This window comes from Sturnira hondurensis, unplaced genomic scaffold (assembly GCF_014824575.4).
Source record: "Sturnira hondurensis isolate 20B ecotype Veracruz unplaced genomic scaffold, ASM1482457v3 Scaffold0019216, whole genome shotgun sequence".
In the NCBI taxonomy this organism is placed as follows: domain Eukaryota; kingdom Metazoa; phylum Chordata; class Mammalia; order Chiroptera; family Phyllostomidae; genus Sturnira; species Sturnira hondurensis.
This window is the reverse complement of record NW_028091847.1, coordinates 3151734-3173050: the sequence shown is the minus strand read 5'-3', so window position 1 is coordinate 3173050 and position 21317 is coordinate 3151734. Positions and strand designations below refer to the sequence as shown.

At 37.1% G+C, this 21317-nt stretch overlaps 1 protein-coding gene across 3 annotated transcripts in view; it reads left to right on the top strand.

The window, feature by feature from the left end:
• ATP11B (ATPase phospholipid transporting 11B (putative)) overlaps positions 1-21317 on the top strand; it is a 113573-nt gene that overhangs the window by 7707 nt on the left and 84549 nt on the right. For all 3 annotated transcript variants that reach the window (XM_037027617.1, XM_037027616.1, XM_037027618.1), the window contains exon 2: positions 16436-16552. In XM_037027617.1, the coding sequence (XP_036883512.1) occupies positions 16436-16552 (117 nt within the window). The remainder of the gene's footprint in view (positions 1-16435; positions 16553-21317) is intronic.

The following is a 21317-nucleotide window of genomic DNA, read 5'->3' as shown; positions in this document are numbered from 1 at the left end:
TATACTTTTAATCTAATTGTTACTACTTTGTTGATAATCTCTTTTACATTGTTTTTTAAGATTCTGTGTCCATGTTTTTCAACTTTACTGTGCTGTATCATCATTTTTTTAATATTACTTCTGTTTTTTCTGCTCTGCAATTGTGCTTTTAATCTGAAGGCTCCTATTTCTACAGTTCAGAAAATTTTTAGCCCCTTTTTTCCTTTAAGTATTGCTTCTCAGCCTTTAATTTTTCTCATCTGGAACACTTCTTAGCATTAATTGGTCCTTGATGGCTCTTAATTTCTTTTCCGTATTTTGCATCTATTTTTATTATATGCTGCTTCCAGTGTGAATTTCTTAGTCCTAACTTCCAGTCTGCTAACTCTCCTGGCCTCCAGTCTAGAGCTTATCCTGTCTTCTGTATTTTTGATTTAAGTGACTATTCTCATTTCCAGGATTTATTATTGGACCTCTTTCATTTCTATCTGTTATTGATGTATATCTGCCTGATTTGTCTCACTATGTTCTTTTAAAAATAACATTTTATTATCTCTTAGGTTTTATGTATATTTAAAGGTATACAACTTTTTTCCAGCCTCCTTTCAACTGAACCCGACTCTAGGACCCAGATACAAAGGGGGTGCTCTTTATGAATCCTTATTACACCACGGGAGTTGAATTTCAGGCTGCCTGTTTCCAGACCCAGAGTCCCAGAGGGGAAGAGAAGAGCCTTTGGGACTCTGGTCTGGAATGATTATCAGAAATGATTATCTTAAGCTAGCTAAGTCTTCTTATTGAAGGAAAAAAAGAGATTTTTATTCATCTCTGCTTTTGTGAAGTAAACGAAGAGTTCAAAGTATGGACTTTTCTAAGGTCAATAACTACTTAATGCCCCAGACAGGACTTGAATCCAGAGAGTTTTTTTCAGGGAGGTTAGCAGTCCCTGCAGTTTTCCCTGTGTGTCTCTCTTTCCCAGTCCTGCCGCTTTAAATCTGCCCGAGAGTGAGGCGAGACTGTAGAAAGGGTCAGGGGAAGAAATTTCTAGGCAGCAGTGGTACTCTGGGGGAGGGGGTGACAGGTATGTAGAGGAAAAGGAGAAGGGTGATTAATAAGAGTTCTTTGGCCATTTTCAAGTTGACATAATATTTTAGGTACCATAAGAAGTTAGGTCTTGCTTGTACCTTAATGCATATCACCTCTGAAAAATGTTCCCTAACATAAAATGCAATACATTTGAGTTCATTTTGAGCTGCATGGCAAATTTTTTGGAAGTTTTTGAAAGTTTTAATTTTTTTCTTCATCTCAAACCTTAGGAGCCACCAAATTATTTTAGCGTTTGAGAAGTTTGTGATGAAATAGAAATTGGAAGTGCTTAAAAGAGATAGGATAGTTGTATGTGTGTGTGTGTGTGTGTGTATTAGAACATCTATACAGTAATGAAATTATGCCATTAATTTTATTAACTGTATAAAGAGTACATAACTCTGAATAAAGAGTATATAACCTCAAGTCTTTATTCAGAAGAATGTGTTTGATAATTTATCTGTAGGAAAACAAGTGAATTATCTAATGACTTGTTTCAGTCAAAATTTTACTCATTTTATTTGATAGTTTCATTGTGTTTTTAGTAAGAGACTGTACTTTTCAAAAATGAGGTTTTAGTCAGAGAAGGCCCCTGAGTTCCCATTTTGGTATTTTCACAGTACCAAGCATATTACCTAGCACATAGTCATTGCCCACTGGCATTTATATACTGAATTAAAAAATTAAATTATAGGATAATGTAACAAATGACATATTAAGTGCCGTGATATTTCAGAATAGTCAGATATTTTTTACTTAAACTTGGTACAGTGCATAGTATTGAGTCCATTTTTATTAATAGATGCTTGTGTTGCATGTTGGTATTCTGAGATTTCACTTTGAAGAGTCCTTTGCCATGAGTGCAACTGGCAGATAAAGCTCAAGTTCAGGATTTAATCATGTTACCTAGGAAATTATTTTTCATTCTTGTTAGGAAGAGAAAATAGGTATTCTTGCTTGTCTGAGTTCTCCACTACGCTCTTTAATATAAAAGTTCCCCAAAACTCTGTCTACATCTACACCCAAAACTCTCTACATCTACAACAAAGATGTGAGGGGGTTCTTGATTCTTTGCTATTAAGAGACAGGGAAGTAGTTCTCTAACTTTGTGTTTTCCTATTGGAATGTAAATGTTGTGAAGGAACTTGCCTCTAAACTTACATATTCAGGCGACCCTCAGATTTTGTGGATCCAACTCTGTAGACCAGATTAAAGGGCATTGAAGCAGTGCTGACCTGTCAGTGTTGATCTGTCCAACATATATTTGCAGAATTAAAAACAAAGAAACTTAGGAATTCATTAGGAGGTAGTGGAAGTTCAAATTCTTAAATAATCAGAGATGCTTTTAAGATTCTTTACAGTTTATAGTCTCTTTAGACCAGCAATTTTGACTGGCATGCTGCAAGAATTTTTAAAACATGCAATACCTGACTATTAGGGGCACTGACCTCCTTTTTCCCTTAGATTATTAAAAAAGGACAACAACTAACACAACAGTACCCATTCTGTAGGAATGAATCAAAACTATACCCAGTTTTTTTTCCAGATCGACAAAAACTATAATGTATTTTTTTGGTGTGCTGCAGAATTGTATTAGTTTGTGTGTGCCAGGAGATGAAGGGGTTGAAAATCGCTGTCCTAGACCATGGGCTTCCTAATGATGATGTTTTCTGTAGATTGAGATTGTTTTTAGTGGCCTACAACAAAAGAGAAAAACAAGGTCAGTGTATGTAAAAACACATATTTGTGTGTATGTGTATTTGTTTAAATTTATGACATCCTTGTTTTTGAGGACTCTTTATAATTTTTTTAACAATAAACTTTTAAAAATATATTTTATGATTATGCTATTACAGTTGTCCCATTTTCCCCCCTTCACTCCCCTCCACCCTGCACACCCTCTCCCACCCACATTCCCCCCCTTTAGTTCATGTCCATGTGTCTTTAGTTCTTTAGCTTCTACATTTCCCATATTATTCTTGCCCTCCCCCTGTCTATTTTCTGCCTACCATCTTTGCTACTTATTCTCTATACCTTTTCCACTCCTTCCATTCCCCTGTTGCTAACCCTCTATGTGATCTCCATTTCTGTGGTTCTGTTCCTGTTCTAATTGCTTGCTTTGTTTTGTTTTGTTTTAGGTGTGGTTGTTAACGATTCTGAGTTTGCTGTCATTTTACTGTATATGTTTTTTATCTTCTTTTTCTTAGATAAGTCCCTTTAACATCTCATATAATAAGGGCTTGGTGATGATGAACTCCTTTAACTTGACCTTATCTGAGAAACACTTTATTTGTTCTTTCATTCTAAAGGAAAGCTTTGCTGGATAGAGCAGTCTTGGATGTAGGTCCTTGCATTTCATGACTTGGAATACTTCTTTCCAGCTCCTCCTTGCCTGGAAGGTCTCTTTTGAGAAATCAGCTGACAGTCTGACAGGAGCTCCTTTGTAGGTGACTGTCCCCTTATCTCTTGCTACTTTTAGGATTCTCTCCTTAATTTTAATCTTGGGTAGTGTAATTATGATGTGCCTTGGTGTGTTCCTCCTTGGGTCCAACTTCTTTGGGACTCTCTGAGCTTCCTGGACTTCCTGGAAGTCTATTTCCTTTACCAGACTGGGGCAGTTCTCCTTTATTATTCAAGTAAGCTTTCCACTTGTTGCTCTGCCTCTTCCCCTTCTGGTACCCCTATAATTTGGATATTGGAATGTTTAAAGATGTCCTAAGCCTCTCCTCATTTTTTTGAATTATTGTTTCTTCATTCTCTTGTGGTTGAATGTTTCTTTCTTCCTTCTGGTCCACTCCATTGATTTGAGTCCCAGTTTCCTTCCCACACTATTGGTTCCCTGTGCATTTTCCTTCATTTGATTTAATGTAGCCTTCATTTTAAAATCTAATTTGCAACCAAATTCAACGTATTCTGTGAGCATCCTGATCACCAGTGCTTTGAACTATGCATCTGATAAGTTGGCTATCTCTTCATTGCTTAGTTGTATTTTTTCTGGAGCTTTGATCTGTTCTTTCACTTGAGCCATTTTTTTTCTGTCTTGACGCCACCTGTTACATAGGGAGGGGTGGAGCCTTAGGTGTTCACCCAATGGGGCAGCCCAGTCACTAGGTTGTGATGCTATATGTGGGGAGGGGTCCGAGAGGGAACAGTGGTGCTTGCTCTGCATTCTGCTGGATTTCAGTCACATCCTCAACTTCCCCCAAGCAAACTGGGCCCTTCTGGTGCTGATTCCTGTGTGATTGGGCTTGTTTATGTTCCAGGACCCTGTGGGTCTCTCCAACGAAAGCTCCTGTGAGGCTGGGAGTCTCTCCCAGCACCTCAACACCCACAGGTGTTTTCAGTTGGTGTTTTGAGGCTCCCCCCCCCCCGAGCTGGGATCCTGGTTTGCGACATCTGTCTAGCTCCCCAGTTCACCTGGTTTATCTGTGCACGAATGTGGGACTGCTGGGTCTGCCAGCCACTGATCTTTTTGCCCGAAGACCCCTCTCTGCCTAGCCACCTGACTCGCCCCTCCTACCCGTCTAGATGAATGTGTCTAACTCCTTGGTTGTCAGATTTGCATACAGTTCAATTTCCTGTCAGTACTGGTTGTTATTTTGTTTCTAAATTTTTGTTGTCCTTATTTTGGTTGTTCAAGGAGACACAATGTGTCTACCTATGCCTCCATCTTGGCTGGCAGTCCTAAAAATAAACTTTTTAGTCTTAGAATAAGTTTTAGATTTACAGAAAAGTTGCAAAGATAATAATATAATTCTTGTACATTGTCCTTACACAGTTTCTCTTCTTTTTAACATCTTAAGTTATTGTGCTATATTTGTTAATTTGTTTAATTAATACATTATTATTAATTAAACTCCATAGTTTATTCAGATGTTAATTTTTCATTAATGTCTTTTTTCTGGTTTAAAAATCCCATTTGGGATAACATTTAGTTGTCAGGTATTCTTGGGCTCAGACAGTTTCTCAGATTTTTAAGAAGAATTGTCTCATATTTTTATCATCAGTGGTCCTTAGCACACCACAAAACCACATAGAAAGTCTTTCGGGAGGGAACACAGAAGAATCCTGAGGCTACTGTTGTTGGCCCGTGGCTAGCTCCTGGTTGCCAGGCAACACCTTTTAACACTCAGGTAGCAACTAGGAATGAATGGCCAGAGAGGAAATAAAGGTAGGGCCCTCACCATGACAGTCTAACAAAGAACTTAATACAGGAGGCTAGAAGCAAAAGTTCACATGTTGACCCAGTAATCCTGAGCCTGGTCTGATAATGCTGTCAGGCATCCGGAACAACACAAGTAAATTATGTAAATTATAGCGTAGGCATAGGCAGGGGAAGCCCTTGACAGTGTCTATGTGTATCATCTCCACTAGCTGAGAAAAGGAAAACCTTGACACTGTGTATTTATCCCAAGGCCTAGAAGGGAGAAGGGGAGGAGGACTACAGAGCCCAAAAGAAAACACCCATAAACAACTTTGGTTAACTGCCTGCCTCCCGTCACATAAAAAAATGAGCAAATAGAGTCTGAAGCAAGATAAGGATTTGGGCTAACAGACCCTCACCCATACCTACATTTAGGCAGTAATGTCTCCATTGAAAACTGGCACCACCTTTACCTGTCAATCAAAATGTAACTCCCTCACCCTCATCCTGGCAACCATATAAGTCCTCAGAACAAAAAGACTTGCTCGCTGCGCATGACTCTTGCCACACTGTGGGAGGGGTAAGGTTGGCAATGGGGAGGATGTCAGGCTGGGCCACTAGGCCTCTGGCCACCATGCTGCTAGGCCGCCCCTTTCTGGCCACCTGGGCCTTTTGTCACTCTTGCTCTAGGCACTCTTGCTTTTGCTTTCCCATTCACTAATAAGCTTTGCTTGCACACTAATAGGCTCACTAACCTGTAATTCTTTTTTGCATCTGTGAGAACAAGCCTGTAACAAAAGTACTCAGTGAATACTCTGGTTGGTTGCTAAAGTAAATTCTTTTTCTTATATACAGAAGGCAACAATTGCAGATCAGCAGTACAATTTTAGTAGTCACTATACAGGCTAAATGAACTGCTTGCTGAAAAATCTGAAAATACGCTCAAGTATTTTTTTCTGTTTTTTAAAAAATACCAGTTTAACCCAGTGTTGCCAGATAATCACTTCCCTGCTTAATGTTTAATTTTCAGATTGTCATAGCAGTTTAGGATTTGCTGAGTTCTCTTTTTTAACCTTCTATAAACATGTTTTACCTTCTTCTGAAACATGTTTCTCAGGTTCCCACCATATAAAATTATTAAGGCAATTATGTTCCTTCCACCCTAGTTTTCTCTACCCTTTGTTTCAATTCTTGTCTAAACTAAATAGGATTCATACATCTCTGTTCTTTGACTTCACTATATTTTTATACTTCAGAATCTTTTACCTAATACATTAACCTATTTAAATTTGTACTTAGAAATATTTATTATAGTTCCCTGGTTTAAATAATGGCTATACTGCTTTTGGTATGAGCAGCAGCTTCTAATGTGAGTAATTCTGCTATAGACCCAAGGTAGTGAATACTTGCAATATAACTTATATTTGGCCATACAAGCACTTTGTTGCTTTTCATCCTCTCGGACCCAGTATCCCCTGTTTCTAACCAATATTTTATGACTGCCCCTTCCTTTTTATTCTGAAATAAAATTTAAACGTATAACCTGCTGATACAAATAACTTGGTTTATTTTATTTATTTTTAATTTAAATTATATTTTATTGGTTATACTATTATAGTTGTCCCAATTTTTCGACTTTGCCCTCCTCCACTCACCCCTCTCCCTCAGGCAACCCCCACACAGTAGTTCATGTCCATGGGTCATGCATATATGTTCTTTGGCTAATTCCTTCACTGCCTTTCAACCAGCCTTGCCTCCCCACTCTCCTCTTACAAGCAGTCATTCTGTTCCATGCTTTTATGCTTCTGATTCTATTTTGCTTGCTAGTTTATTTTGTTCATTAGATGCCACCTATAGGTGAGATCATATGGTATTTATCTTTCACTGACTGTCTTATTTCATTTAGTGTGATAGGTCCGTCTGTGCTGTCACAAAAGGTAAGAGTTCCCTTTTTACTGCTGTGTAGTATATTCCATTGTGTAAATGTACCACATTTTTTTTTTTATCCAATGAGTGGACAAATAACTTGTTTTTAAAAAAAGTCAACATTATCAATGCCCAGAACTACTTGTGAGAGGTTCGACTAATGACTTTCTCTTCATGTAGTCATTTCTGCTTTTTATATAAGTATATAAGGTCAAATTTTAATAAATTCTGAATCACACTCCATTTGTTATTTGATAGTCTCTAGAATATGTATACATGCCAGTTTTGCCTTGGTTTTTGAAAAAGGAAATTATTCTAAAAAAAGAACAGTGTAGTTGATTGGCTTGTTGGTTCTTTTATAGTCTTGTAAAGTTTTCTCTGTGACACCAGAAGTTTGTTGCAGTGGTAAGAAATTGGTCCTTTTGTACCCACCCAAGTTTAAGGACACTGACACCATTTGCTCAATGAGATGAAGCTTAATAAATTGAAAATTTTATACATCAGATATGAATATTGGCGGGGTCAAATCATTTCGACTTTATGCCCAAACAAATAGGGCTTGGGGGAAGTACATTTCTTCTTGTTTTTTTATTTTTTAATGTTTTACAGTTGTTCCAATTATTTCCCCTGCTCCCCCCACTTCCTTAGTCAGTCCCGATCCCATTGTTCATGTCCACGGGTCCTTCACATGTTTCTTGACTAGTCCCTTCATCTTCTTTCAAATAATCCCCCTCTCCCGCCCCAAAATGCGTTTCTTAAGAAGATTCAGTGCACCACCTACCCCATCCTCTGAGAGAAGCCAAGAAGTGTGTCCCTTTAATGGGCCTCCATTTTCCCTGGCTGGTGTGTGGTCTGTCCTTGCGTCAGGGACTCTCCCCGGGACTTCTTGAGCCTCCTTGTTTGTAGAGCTTCTTGTTGACTGAGGTTCTTGCTCTTCTCTGTAATAAAGCTTCTCTCATTCTAAAATAAAGATAAAATTATGTATGAGGTTTTTAAAAAGTCAACGTTAAAGCGCTGCTTGTCATGTGAAGGAAAAATAAATACTTTATATTAAATAATACCTGTTTCAGTATGTGAATTCTCACACTAGACATAATTATCAGTTTCTGTAATCATGTGAATGCACAGCTGTTAATGCAGACTGCTGAACATGTAGTGTTTTAGTGACTCAAGTCCAAGTGGCGTTTCCATTGGCAGTGCGGTTTTCTCAGAGAGTGAACCACTCATCATAAGGTTCTGACAAAACAAAGCGCGTCATCAATTTGCATGGTAGTTGCATTCCTGAAAAATTCATATATTCATACAAAAGATTTTGTGTTTATATTTAAATAGGGAATTCATATTATTCTAAAAATATTTTTACCAATATGAGTATCAAGCATGGCATTTGAAAGTTGTCGGCTTCACAGAACATTTCTTGGTTGTAAGGATTCTACAATGCATTGCTGATGGTCCAGTATCTCTGCCCCCCCACTAACGAAATGCCAGTAGAAATCCCTCAGTGATTGTGAAAATTATCACCAACCTTATTTCTTTTGTTTTAAATATTTTATTGATTATGCTATTACAATTGTCCCATTTCTTTTCCCTCCTTTATTCCCCTCTGTCCTGAACCTCCCTCCCACCACCTTAGTTTGTGTCCATGGGTCGTACATATAAGCTCTTTGGCTTCTCCATTTCCTATATTATTCTTAACCTCCCCCTGTCTATTTTGTACCTGCCATTTGTGCTTCTTATTCCCTGTACATTTTCCACCATTCTCCTCACTTCCTCTCCTTGCGGATGACCCTACGTGTGATCTCCATTTCAGTGATTTCTGTTCCTGCTCTAGTTGTTTGCTTATTAGCATGTTTCTTTTTTTTTTAGGTTCAGTTGTTGGTAGTTGTGAGTTTGTTGTTATTTTACTGTTCATAGTTTTGATCTTCTTTTTCTTAGATAAGTCCCTTTAACATTTTGTACAGTAAGGGCTTGGTGATGATGAACTCCTTTAATTTGACCTTATCTGAGAAGCACTTTATCTTCCCTTCCATTCTACATGAAAGCTTTGATGGATAGAGTAATCTCAGATGTAGGTCCTTGCCTTTTGTGACTTGGAATACTTCGTTCCAGCCTCTTCTTGCTTGCAGGGTTCCTTTGAGAGATCATCTTAGAGTCTTGTGGGAACTCCTTTGTAGGTAACTGTTTCCTTTTCTCTTACTGCTTTTAAGATTCTTTCCTTATCTTTAATCTTGGGTAATGTTATTATGATATGCCTTGGTATGTGCTTCCTTAAGTCCAACTTCTTTGGGACTCTGAGCTTTTTGGACTTCCCAGAAATCTATTTCCTTTGCCATATTGGGGAAATTCTCCTTCATTATTTGTTCTAATAAGTTTTTAATTTCTTGCTCTTCCTGTTCTCCTGGCACCCCTGTGATTTGGGTGTTGGAACATTATAGTTTTCCCAGGGGTTCCTAAGCCTCTCCTCAATTTTTTGAAATCTTGTTTCTTTGTTCTGGTTGAATGTTTATTTCTTCCATTTCCAAATTGTTGATTTGAGTCCCAGTTTCCTTCTCATCACTTTTGGTTCCCTATACATTTTTCTTTATTTCACTTTGCATAGCCTTTACCATTTCCTCTATTTTGCGACCATACTCAACCATTTCTATGAGCGTCCTGAATACCAGTGTTTTAAATGCTGCATCTGATAGGTTGGCTGTCTCTTTACTGCTTAGTTCTGTTTTGGAGCTTTGATTTGTTCTTTCATTTGGGCCTATCAGCTTTATTTCCAAAATGATTCCTGGAAGCTAGCCAGCCAGCCTTGCCTGTTTGCTTGCCTGCCTTCCTTCCTCCCTCCCTCCCTCCCTTCCTTCCTTTCTTCCTTTAAGCTCATTCCTGAAAGTAATTTTGACTTTGAGGCTTATAATCTCTTAGCTGTAACAGAGAACTGTTAACATATAGTTCTATCAATGAGAATAGAAAATCACACTTAAGCAACCAATCAGGAAACAGTAGGTGAGTAGGAAAACCTGTAGAGCAAAGTATATGATCATTCAAAAATATTATTTCAGTAACAGCATTATTTGGACTGACTTGCGAAATATAAATGCCTGGTATTGCATTGTACCTATCATAACAGGAAAGGCATACACTTTTATTCTACATAAAAGCAAGAGTCTTATGGAGTAATTATAATGTTTATAATTATGTCAAGATGAAAGGTAGGATGTCTATGTTGTATAAGTAGACCTGATAGGTGCAAGATTGTTGGTTTTGTTATTGCTGCTACTGTGGTTATTTAATAGCAGTTTCTTGGTTCAAGCATTCTTCGAAACAGGTTTCCTATTTAAAAAATTGATAGGTCAAAGCATGTGACCTAAATAAAGCTTCAGTCCATTTGTTTTCATTATAATGCTATTGCTTTTTTGACTCTGAATCTTTTTTCTTCTCTGTTTTTTTAAGATTTTCTTTTATTTTTTTATCCTCACCCAAGGACATTCTTTTACTTGCAGAGAGAGGAACACAGACTTGGTTGCCTTCTTGCATATGCCCCAACTGGGAACTGAACCTGCGACCCTTTGGTCTATGGGATGGTTCTCCAACTAAGCACGCCAGCCAGGGCTGAAGCTTTTTTTATTGTTATTTTGAGGGTTTTTCTTTAAAGTTTGAAAACTTTTCTGTTATGAAGGAACTAGATCACATAGACGAATAAGAAGCACAAATTTGTATTGATCACTGTGAACTCTAAAGATGATGTTTTTCTTAGTTAAAGAAATGTGATAATATTTAATTATAGGACTATAATTAAATAGCTTAGCTTTTTTATATGTAATGCTTGTACTTCTTTTTTAATAAAATATTTGGGATTTTAAGGTAACTCAGAAGCTAGTATAGTTGGTGTAAAATTATTGTGATTCATTTTCCAATACTGTTTTGTGCCCAAACCAACTTCTAAAAGTTGTAAAGCATTTGCTTGTTTTGTTTCCCAAGGTCTCATCAGTTTGTGGTTACAAAAGGAACCTCTTTCATACGAGTCCCGTGTGTTGTCCATTCTTCCCCCAAGTGCCACATGGGACTTTTTTCCAACTTAAATACCCACTTTGTTTTGTACCTGTAGATGTAACATAAACCCAGACAGAATAGAAAAGAGGTTTTGAATTTCAAACTTTTTTAGAGTATGAGAGTTTTTATTTTTAAATGATTAAAAATTGTGTGGTTCCAAAGCCCACATCAGGTGACTAGAATAGCATTAACCTGTCTTGATTCCTTTGCCTGAGACAAGATGAGATCTGAGGAGAGAGTAGCAGGCAAGCATCAAAGGGTTGAGGGTATGAACAGGTAGTCTGGGATGACTGCAGAAAATGTACTATGTGCCAAAAGTTTCTGAACCCGGCATGTATCCTAGTCGTTAGGGAGTTCAGATTGTATTTCTCAGTGCCATAGAATTGCTGATAATGCTTGCTAGAAATAGTTTGAAATTATACTTGAATTTAACAATAACAGTATAGTTATACAATTAATTTGGTAACATGTTTTATTTTGACTCCTGTTACAAAGAGGTGTTATATAAACAAAGATTCTCTTGTGTCATTTTAAAAATATAGAATATTGAGTCACTTCCGGCCAAGATGGAGGCGTAGTTAGACACACTGTGCTTCCTCAAACAACCAAAATAAGGACAACAATTCAAAAACAGAGTAACAACCAAAACTGAAAGAAAATTGAACTGTATGGAAGTCCAACAACCAAGGAGTTAAAATAGACACATTCATCCAGACCGGTAGGCGAGGCAGAGTTGGGCAGACTAGCGGAGAGGGGTCACGGCACAGGAAGCTGTGACACCAGGTGTGCAAGGCACCCTGGGTGCACAAGGTGGCACCGGGCAGACCCTGGGCACCCAGGCGGCAGCTGGCAGACCCTGGGCATGGGGTGGCAATGGGCAAACCCAGCCAGGCAGCAATTCAGAAGTGGACACCATGTGCAAGGTGGCTGGCTGACTGGGCAGTGGCCCCACATTCGTGCGCAGATAACTGAGGAGTGAGAAAGATCTCGCAACCCAGGGTCCTAGCACCGGGAAATAAAGCCTCAAAACACCAGTTGAAAACACTTCTGGGGGTTGAGGTGTAGGGAGAGGCTCCCACCCTCACAGGAAAGTTCGTTGGAGAGACCCACAGGGTCCTAGAATGCACACAAGCCCACCCACACGGGAATCAGCACCAGAAAGGCCCAGTTTGCTTGTGGGAAGTGGCTGAGGGGACTGAGGTGCAACCAAAAGCGGAGCAAAGCACCACTTTTTTCCCTCTTGGACCCTGCCCCCACATACAGCATCACAGCCCAGCCACTTGGGTTGCCTCGCCCTGGTGAACACCTAAGGCTCCACCCCTCACACCTAACAGGCGCAAACAGGCCAAAACATTATGGCTCAAGAACAACTCAAAGCCCCGGAGCCAATACTTCTAAGCGACTAAGAGATAGCCAAACTATCAGATGCACAGTTCAAAATACTGGTGATCAGGATGCTCACAGAACTGGTTGATTTTAGTCACAAAGTAGATGAACAAATGAAGGCTAAACTAAGTGAAATGAAGGGAAATGCGCAGGGAACCAATAGTGTGGGAAAGAAACTGGGACTCAAATCAATCAAGTGGACCAGAAGGAAGAAAGAAACATTCAACTACAACAGAATGAAGAAAGAAGAATTCAAAAAATGAGGAGAGGCTTAGGAATCTCCAGGACATCTTTAAACGTTCCAATATCCGAATTATAGGGGTACCAGAAGGGGGAAAGAAACAGCCACCAGTGGAAAATGTATTTGAACAAATAATAAAGGAGAACTTCCCCAATCTGGCAAAGGAAATAGACTTCCAGGAAGTCCAGGAAGCTCAGAGAGTCCCAAAGAAGTTGGACCCAAGGAGGGGTACACCAAGGCACATCATAATTACATTAGCCAAGATTAAAATGAAGGAGAGAATCCTAGAAGCAGCAAGAGATAAGGGGACAGTCACCTACAAAGGAGTTCCCATCAGACTGTCAGCTGATTTCTCAAAAGAGAACTTATAGGCAAGAAGGGGCTGGAAAGAAGTATTCCAAGTCATGAAATGCAAGGACCTACATTCAAGATTGCTTTATCCAGCCAAGCTTTCATTTAGAATGGAAGGGCAGATAAATTACTTCTCAGATAAGGTCAAATTAAAGGAGTTCATCATCATCAAGCCTTTTTTATATGAAATATTAAAGGGACTTATCTAAGAAAAAGAAGATAAGAAATATGAATAGTAAAATGACAGCAAACTCAGAATCATTAACAACCACACCTAAAACAAAAACAGAAGCAAACAATTAGAACAGGAACAGAACCACAGAAATGGAGAGCACATGGAGGGTTAGCAACAGGGGAATGGGGGGGAGAGGTACAGAGAATAAGTAGCAAAGATGGTAGATAGAAAATAGACAGGGGAAGGGCAAGAATAGTATGGGAAATGTAAAAACTAAAGAACTTAAGACACATGGGAACTTAAGACACTAAAGGGGGGGAATGTGGGTGGGAAAGGATGTGCAGGATGGAGGGGACCAAAGGGGGAAATGGGACAACTATTATAACATCATCAATAAAATATATTATAAAAATATAGAATATTGAAATGGGAAACTGATTACAAAAGCAAAACTTTTGGGTAAGTGGTTTTAAGCTTGTTTACATCATGAAAACTATTGTTAATTTTATCAGAAACAATTTGTATATGCAAATTGACATATAGGTTCAGAGAATCACAGACCCGAAGCCCATATATGGGCCCTGCTATAAGTCACTTTCTTTATTTTTGGACAGTTGTATTCTGTTTTTATTTAGTTTGTGGCTAATGTAATTTGCTGCAGAGACGATGATGCCAATGAACTGAATAGGTTTAAATTCTATAAGGGGCATTTGGCTGTGCTTATACTACAGTCACAAATATAAACTTTACTATTTTATGTATGCAAAAGAATACACACACACATATGTACATGTCATTGATTATAGCATGAGTGGATGAGGTAATGTGAATTAATCACAACTGAGAAAACTCAAAATGTGTAAGTGAATGTTATGGCTTCTTTGGGACTAAGGAAAACTTACTCTCCTGGAATTGTCATGTTATTTTAAATTATGTTATCTTGGAATATGATGATGCTGAATTTCAAGTTCAGTTTAATTGAAAACTGATTTTATTTTTTGAATGTTTCAATGTATCTTCCTAAAATAATTTAGAAGAATCTCAGGAGTTCCCATACTTGAGTATATGATCAGTGGTAATTCTAGTCATGAATTAAATAGTACAGTAGTATGTATATTACATATGTATATATATGTATATATGTATGTTTTTGGAGGGTTTTTATTAATTTATTTTTTGTTCTTAAGTTCAGATGAACATAGTAATAAATTCCATTCTTGGTGGAATTTCACAAAAAAATAAAATTCTGTATCAGTGGTTCTCAGTCTCAGTTGTCTTGACATCTTGTTAAAGATTTATGTATCTTTTAGATACTCAAATTTAGTTTGTTTTTTCTTTAATTTATCCCAAAAGTTTACATGCATGGCATGTAACTTAGTGTTATTTAACTTGGTTAGAGTAAGTACTGAATGAATATCCTTCATTCAATTCAATGCTCATTACTTGTGTGTTTCTCTTGTAATTTTATGAACTTTATAAGCAAACTTCCTGTGAACCCCCTTTGAGAAATAAAACCATAGACTACAGCATTATAATTCAAGCTATTTGTTCTTTTATTGTTTTGAACATGTTATGATATGTTTGAGTATACGGTATAACAAATCTGATACACCTTCATGGTTTAATATAGTAATGGTTTAAATTAGTATGGTTTAAATATTTGTTGAATTAGTGTTTTGTATCTTTAAGATGAACAGCGAGTTTCAGCTCTGATTTTAAGACCTACCTTCCCCTTGCCTCTCCCCCCAATAAGTTATTACGGGGCAACACTGGTAAAATCTTTAACAGGAAATAAATATACATGCCACATTTTATTCTTGAAGAAATTGATTTTGAAATCAGACACATAATGGCACATTCACATCCACAGAATATAGTCATCACTATAAATAGCATAAACAAATAAAATTTAACTTCATAGGTGTTTTTTATCAAGCATACATTTAATTCACGTCCCATACTAGCTGTTTCTAAGATCAAAGAATAGTGTTTAAAAAACCAGAATAACAGCAGTTGAAAACCATACATTGCACTGTTAATATTCTGATGTGCTAAAGAAAATATCACTCTAGGTAATATAGAAATTTCCACTATTTGTGTGTCTGTACTTAATGGAAATTTTACAGGCACGCTAAGCATTAAATGGTTGCCACATTAATTAGTAAATTACTAAGTTAGAATCCTTAATATTTAAAAATGGGTTATGCTAGTTTGTAAATACCAAGTTTAATTGACCTTTTAATAAATTAATAGTACTAGTAAATAACCCTTGAGCACCAAAAAAAAAAAAAAAGAAAGAAAATGTAAGAAATTCCAAGTCATTGCCTGTTAGATCCAAGAAAAGGTCTTGACATTTGGTGATTGCTTTTAGTCTGTCAAGGGGATTCCAAGACCTACACATGGAAAGAGTACACTACTATAGTAATGAAGCATCGGTATTCTTATCAGTGAAAACCTTTCCAGTAGAGATCATTACTAAATGAACTTTGAGAGATGGTTGTTTAAATGTGAGGCCAGAATTATAGTATATCCATATTTCAGGAAGTCTGTTGATAATGTAATTAGCACAAAGAGATGGAATGAACTGGGGCAAGACCCAACACATTTTAAATCCTCTGAGAGCAAAGTTATTTGAAACCAAATTAATCTGGGTATAGAAGAAATAAAATGTAAACTCTTTCATCACATGTGGTAGTTGCTATCTAGATCTTGCTTATTCAGGACTTCTGCATTGCTAAGTAGGAATTCATCCTAGGAGCAAGACAAAAAACCTCCAGGAAAGAAAGGGAAGGAAAGACACCACGTCCTCAAATGCCTCTGTAGGTCTCCTATATGAAATTTTGTTCTGTTTCTTGTAGTAGCATTTCTGATCGAATGGACTGGTTTTCATTACCAGAGATATTACCTAGTTAATTTTATATCTGAATAAAATGTTTCTGTTTACCTGTGAAAGAAAAAAATGGGGCTTTAACTCTGCTCAAAATAAATAGTCTGTAGTTCAAGGCCAATAATAATGTGAAATTTGGCAGTTAAATAAAACCAGATGTAAAGAATTGTAACAAATAGCTTTGTTGACCAGTGTTGCTTTTTTTCTTTTGCTTGATTTTAGGGTTTTGACCCACCACATCAAAGTGACACAAGAACTATTTACATAGCCAACAGGTTTCCTCAGAATGGCCTTTACACACCTCAGAAATTTATAGATAACCGGATCATTTCATCCAAGGTAAGAATGAACACTTTCATTAAAGGTATGGATAGGTATCACTTTGTTTTGAAAAGTCATTTGTTTGTGTATCCTAGTACACATTTATAGCCTTAAAAATTCAAGGAAATGGTTAGTTAGAGTTAACCAAAATTTGTGAACTGTAAAATAAAATGAGTTGCCAATTGCTAATAGGAGGTAGCCAGCATACCAAAAATTATCCTTAGTTGCAGTTAAAATAATGAACTAATATTTATGCTATGTTCCCGACACTGTATTAGATACTACTTCTCACATCATTTAATCCTTAGAACAACTCTGAGATAGCTTGACAAAGTTATACTCATTTTGTATCATTTTTGCCCATTGAGATGCTGGGAAGTAATTTACTGAGGTTTGCACATTAGTAACTGATGAGATTGGAGTTTGAACTCACTTCTGTGCAACTTTAAAGCCTCCCTTCCTCCAGCTTTATCACTCTTCTATAAACTTTTTTAAATATTTTATTTATTTATCTTTAGAGGGGAAGAGAAGGAGAGAAATATCAATGTATGGTTGCCTCTCATGAGTCCCCTGCTGGGGACTGGCGTGCAACCCAGGCATGTGCCCTGACTGGGAATTGATCCTGTGGTTCGCAGGCCCGCGCTCAATCCACTGAGCTACACCAGCCAGGGCTTCTATAAACTTTTTATAGTACCAAATACTGCTTTACTCTTACATATTCTTCCATGTTTAATTTTTAAGATGTCTTAGTTTATTTTGAAACTTGAAGATGACAGAGTAATGCTATCCAGTAGACTTTTCTCTCATGATGGAAATGTTTTCCACATTAATATAATAGCCACTAGCCATATGGGGCTATTTGGGCCTTGAAATGTGGCTAATGCAACTGAAGAACTTAATTTTTATTTATTTTCAGTTACATGTCAATAATCGCATACAACTAATGGTTACCTTATTCCATAGTGCCAGTATAGAGCTTGTGAATCAGAAAGTTAAGGGTAAAGTTTTGTTTTTACACCATAACTATTGCTTGATAGACCACCTTAAGAAGCATTTTTGTGTTGCTCCTTTCTCCCCTTCTACAGTGACTAATAATTTTCTTTCTAATCCTGATCTCATTCTTCCCAAGGATGTTGTCTTTGACCAGTGGTTCCTTTGCTCTACCCTTTTTTTCCCCAGTCTTCACATTATTTACTTGTACAGCACACCCATTAGTGACATCTCTCAGTGGTTATAAAGGAGCAAACAGAAAGGAAGTAATAGAGGAGCTTTAGATTAATGACAGAGTTCTTAGCGATAAAAGTCCTTCTCAAGAATTTTAAGATTAAAAAACAACTTTCGGTATAATTTGTGTACATTAAATTCCCCAATTTTAAGTGTACAATTTGATGAATTTTGACAGATGTGTAACATCATGTGACCACCGCCACCATCAAGATGTGGAATATGTTCACCACTCTGAAAACTAGGGGCCAGTCCCTTTCTCCTATTTCTAGCAGTAGGAGCCACCGGTCTACTTTCTGTAGCTAGTTTTGTCTTTTCTGCATTTCATGCAAATGCAGTCACACAGTGTGAATCTTGTGTGAATCTTGTGTGTGATTTGTTTTCACTTAATACTCCAGAGACTCAGCTTTGTCATTGGCAAGTATCAATATCAGCAGTTCATTCCTTTCTAGTGCATAGTTTAGCCGTCAGTCTGCGTTTTGGATATTGTATGTTCTGAATTTGGGTGTGTGTGTGTGTGTGTGTAGTTCTTTCACTACCAGTGTTTTCTCATTACATTTGTGTTTACTTTTCCAGCCCTGAACTCTGATCTCTGTCATATTTTGTTCAGGGTATAGTTTTCCCCTCCGTGTGCTGCCTTTGCTCTGAGAGTATGGATAGTGTCTCCACACTGAGAATCCATGGTACACAATTCATACTCCTTCCATTTGCAATTAAAAAAAATTAAACCCACTGCCAGCTTCTGTTTATATTTTGGATATTTTCCAGATCTTTAAATAATTTTTGTAAGTCTACTTTTTGTAATTCTTATCCGCTAGAACTCCTCTTGCATGTCCCGAAAAACTTTGGGGATTAAATATCTTTGTGTGACTGTTTTCATATGCAGTAGTGTCAGGTTTAATGTTTTTGACTGCTGTTTCAAAAATACAGATATTGTAATAAACATTTCCTTGTGAACTCTTTCATTATTCCTTTATTATTATTACTTCCTTCTTTAAAAAAATTTTTTTTATTTTAATTGTTGTTCAAGTACAGTTTTCTGTCTTCTACTCTTATCCCAGCACCCCCCCGCCTATTATTACTTCCTTCTGATTCCACTACTGCTTTCTTAAACTACTTGCAAGCCGTGTTACCTGCTATTCCATAAACTTATGCTGAACTTCCCCACCATTATATCTTTGCTATGATTTTGTGTTCATAACCACAGTTTTTAAAAATGTACTTTATGTTTTTGTTGAAAAGTTGAATTTATGTTTTTTTACCACAATTTCAAGAATGTAGACATTTATACATTATAAATTGTTTTTCTGACCATAAATGAGGCTTGCTTCTGTTAGTCCTTTTTTACTACCTTTTACTCTACTGTTGTTCCCTTAAACTCCTCCAGACTGTGTTACCCTTTAGCCCACAAAGCCGTAGTGAACTTTCCTCCTCTTTACCTTTGTTCATACTGTCCTTCCTTCCTGAAGTGTTCTCCCTGTATTTGCTCTGTATTTTCAGCCTGTGAATGATCCTCTCTCAAAGTCCATGTCAAGTATAACCTTCTTTACTAAAGTTTTCTTTCTCAGTGACTGCTTTTCCTTTTAATTCTTTGTGTTCAGCTGTTGCTTCATTTATTTTATCTTTGAATTGCAGCTATTGCTATTTGTTTTTCATCTCCTATATTTAATATTGAATTTATCACTGTTCCTCCTATAAAGTGTAAGTGTCTTGCGCATTGTAGATGCATGCATATCTGTTCCTTTAATTTAATTTATCATGGTAACTTCCTTATCTTAGATTTAAACTTCTTTGCAAAAGATTTAATTTTATATCTGTGTTTTGTTTTTCTTACTAATGTTAGACCATACAAGGAAAAAAGGTCAATTATACAGTCATGTACATAACTGTAGAGAAGTTATACTTCTAATTCATTTTTCTTGACTATTATTATATAATTTAAAAATTTAAAACCATAATAATTTTCTTAGTGTATTTTCATATTGTTTACTATTATTTTACCAGCTTCCTTCCCTGTATGACAGGGTAAGCACAGAATTTAGACTCATTCAGTCTATTAATATGTTTGTATTTTAGAAAACCTGCAGACAACTATTCCTAACATTTATAAGCGAGTTTTAATTAGCAATTTTTATTTATTATGAGTTTTTTTCATTGCATAATTGAGCTATCCAAAGACCATGTCCTGAACCCAATTAATTACCTTACTGCCAATTTGTGTAGTTTCTCTTTTCAGGATTCTAGAAGACAAAATACATTGTCACTGTTACGATTTGAATAGACTGATGCCCTGGATGGTAGTTAATACTTAAATAAACTTATGTATTGTCAACCTAATTCTTACGATGTTTACACATTTGATTTGATGATTGGGAACTTACATGGAATACTCTGACCCCTATAGGGACAACTGTATTTTTACTCTAGTTAAGATCAGCTGAAGGTGATTTGAGCCAGAGTTACCATTTTATATGTAGGTAATGAACAGTAACTTCTTTTGGTTCCAGGAAGGGTACCTCTCTCTCTCTCTTCTCTCTTAATTCCCAATCCCAGAATCTGGAGCCACTGGTTCTACTGAAAATAGGTTTTAGGTATCCGAGATTAGGACTGAAAAATATAATTTCACCTAAGCAAGAAAGGTTGTTAGGTATTGTACAACTTTTTATATACCCTTGAGTCAAATAGGCTTTTGTGAGCTCATCTGGAAACGCGGCCATATTTATAAAATTGTTCATATGGGGAAGAAAGTTTCAAGTCTTAAACCAACTGATTAAGGAAGTGAATTTTTCACATACAAAATTTTAGAAATTAGAACCATCTTACATCACACCACAGAAAATTAGGTAAAATGTTTCTTTGAATATCTTGAATAATCAGTAATCATTTAGGCTTCATTGCCCAACATCAGTATACTTTGCTGAAAGAGAAAAATGATTTCTACCATATTTATCTTCTATCCTGTTCAAGTTTGGATCTCCAGCTATGTGTCAAGTAGTAGTATAAATGCTAGATATACCCATAAATAAAACAATGCTCCTATCCTCATATTTTATACCCTACTGGGAGAATGTATGCAGGGCAAAGTAACAGTGCTATAAACTGTTTCTCTGTTTATAAATGAAGTTGTGATGTGAGTAGTGAATAACACAAGTGAAATTTGTGTTCCGTCCCGCGGAACAGTCAACGGGGGTCCCGAGTCTACCTGAAACGGATGAATAGGGATGGGAGCAAGAGGCGCGTAGAAAGGTAGCAAGACAAAGGATTCTGATCAAGCTGCAAATTTTATTTTGGGCGGGGCTGTTATATAGGGGGCAGGGGAAAAGGGGAGGTGGTTCTGATAGGTTGTCCTGTGCATGCTCACTGCATGCTCCTGGCGACGATTGGTAGGTGGGCGCGTGATCAGCATCTTGATTGGTAGTTAGTACTCGTGATCAAGGGATGCCCACAAGGGTGGGGGCTACCTGGCTCGGCTGCAGCATCCTGTTTGGGGCTGCCTCAGCCAAGCCCTCCTGGTGCGATTTTCTTGATGGATTGCATTCACCATCTTTAGGCCCCGACA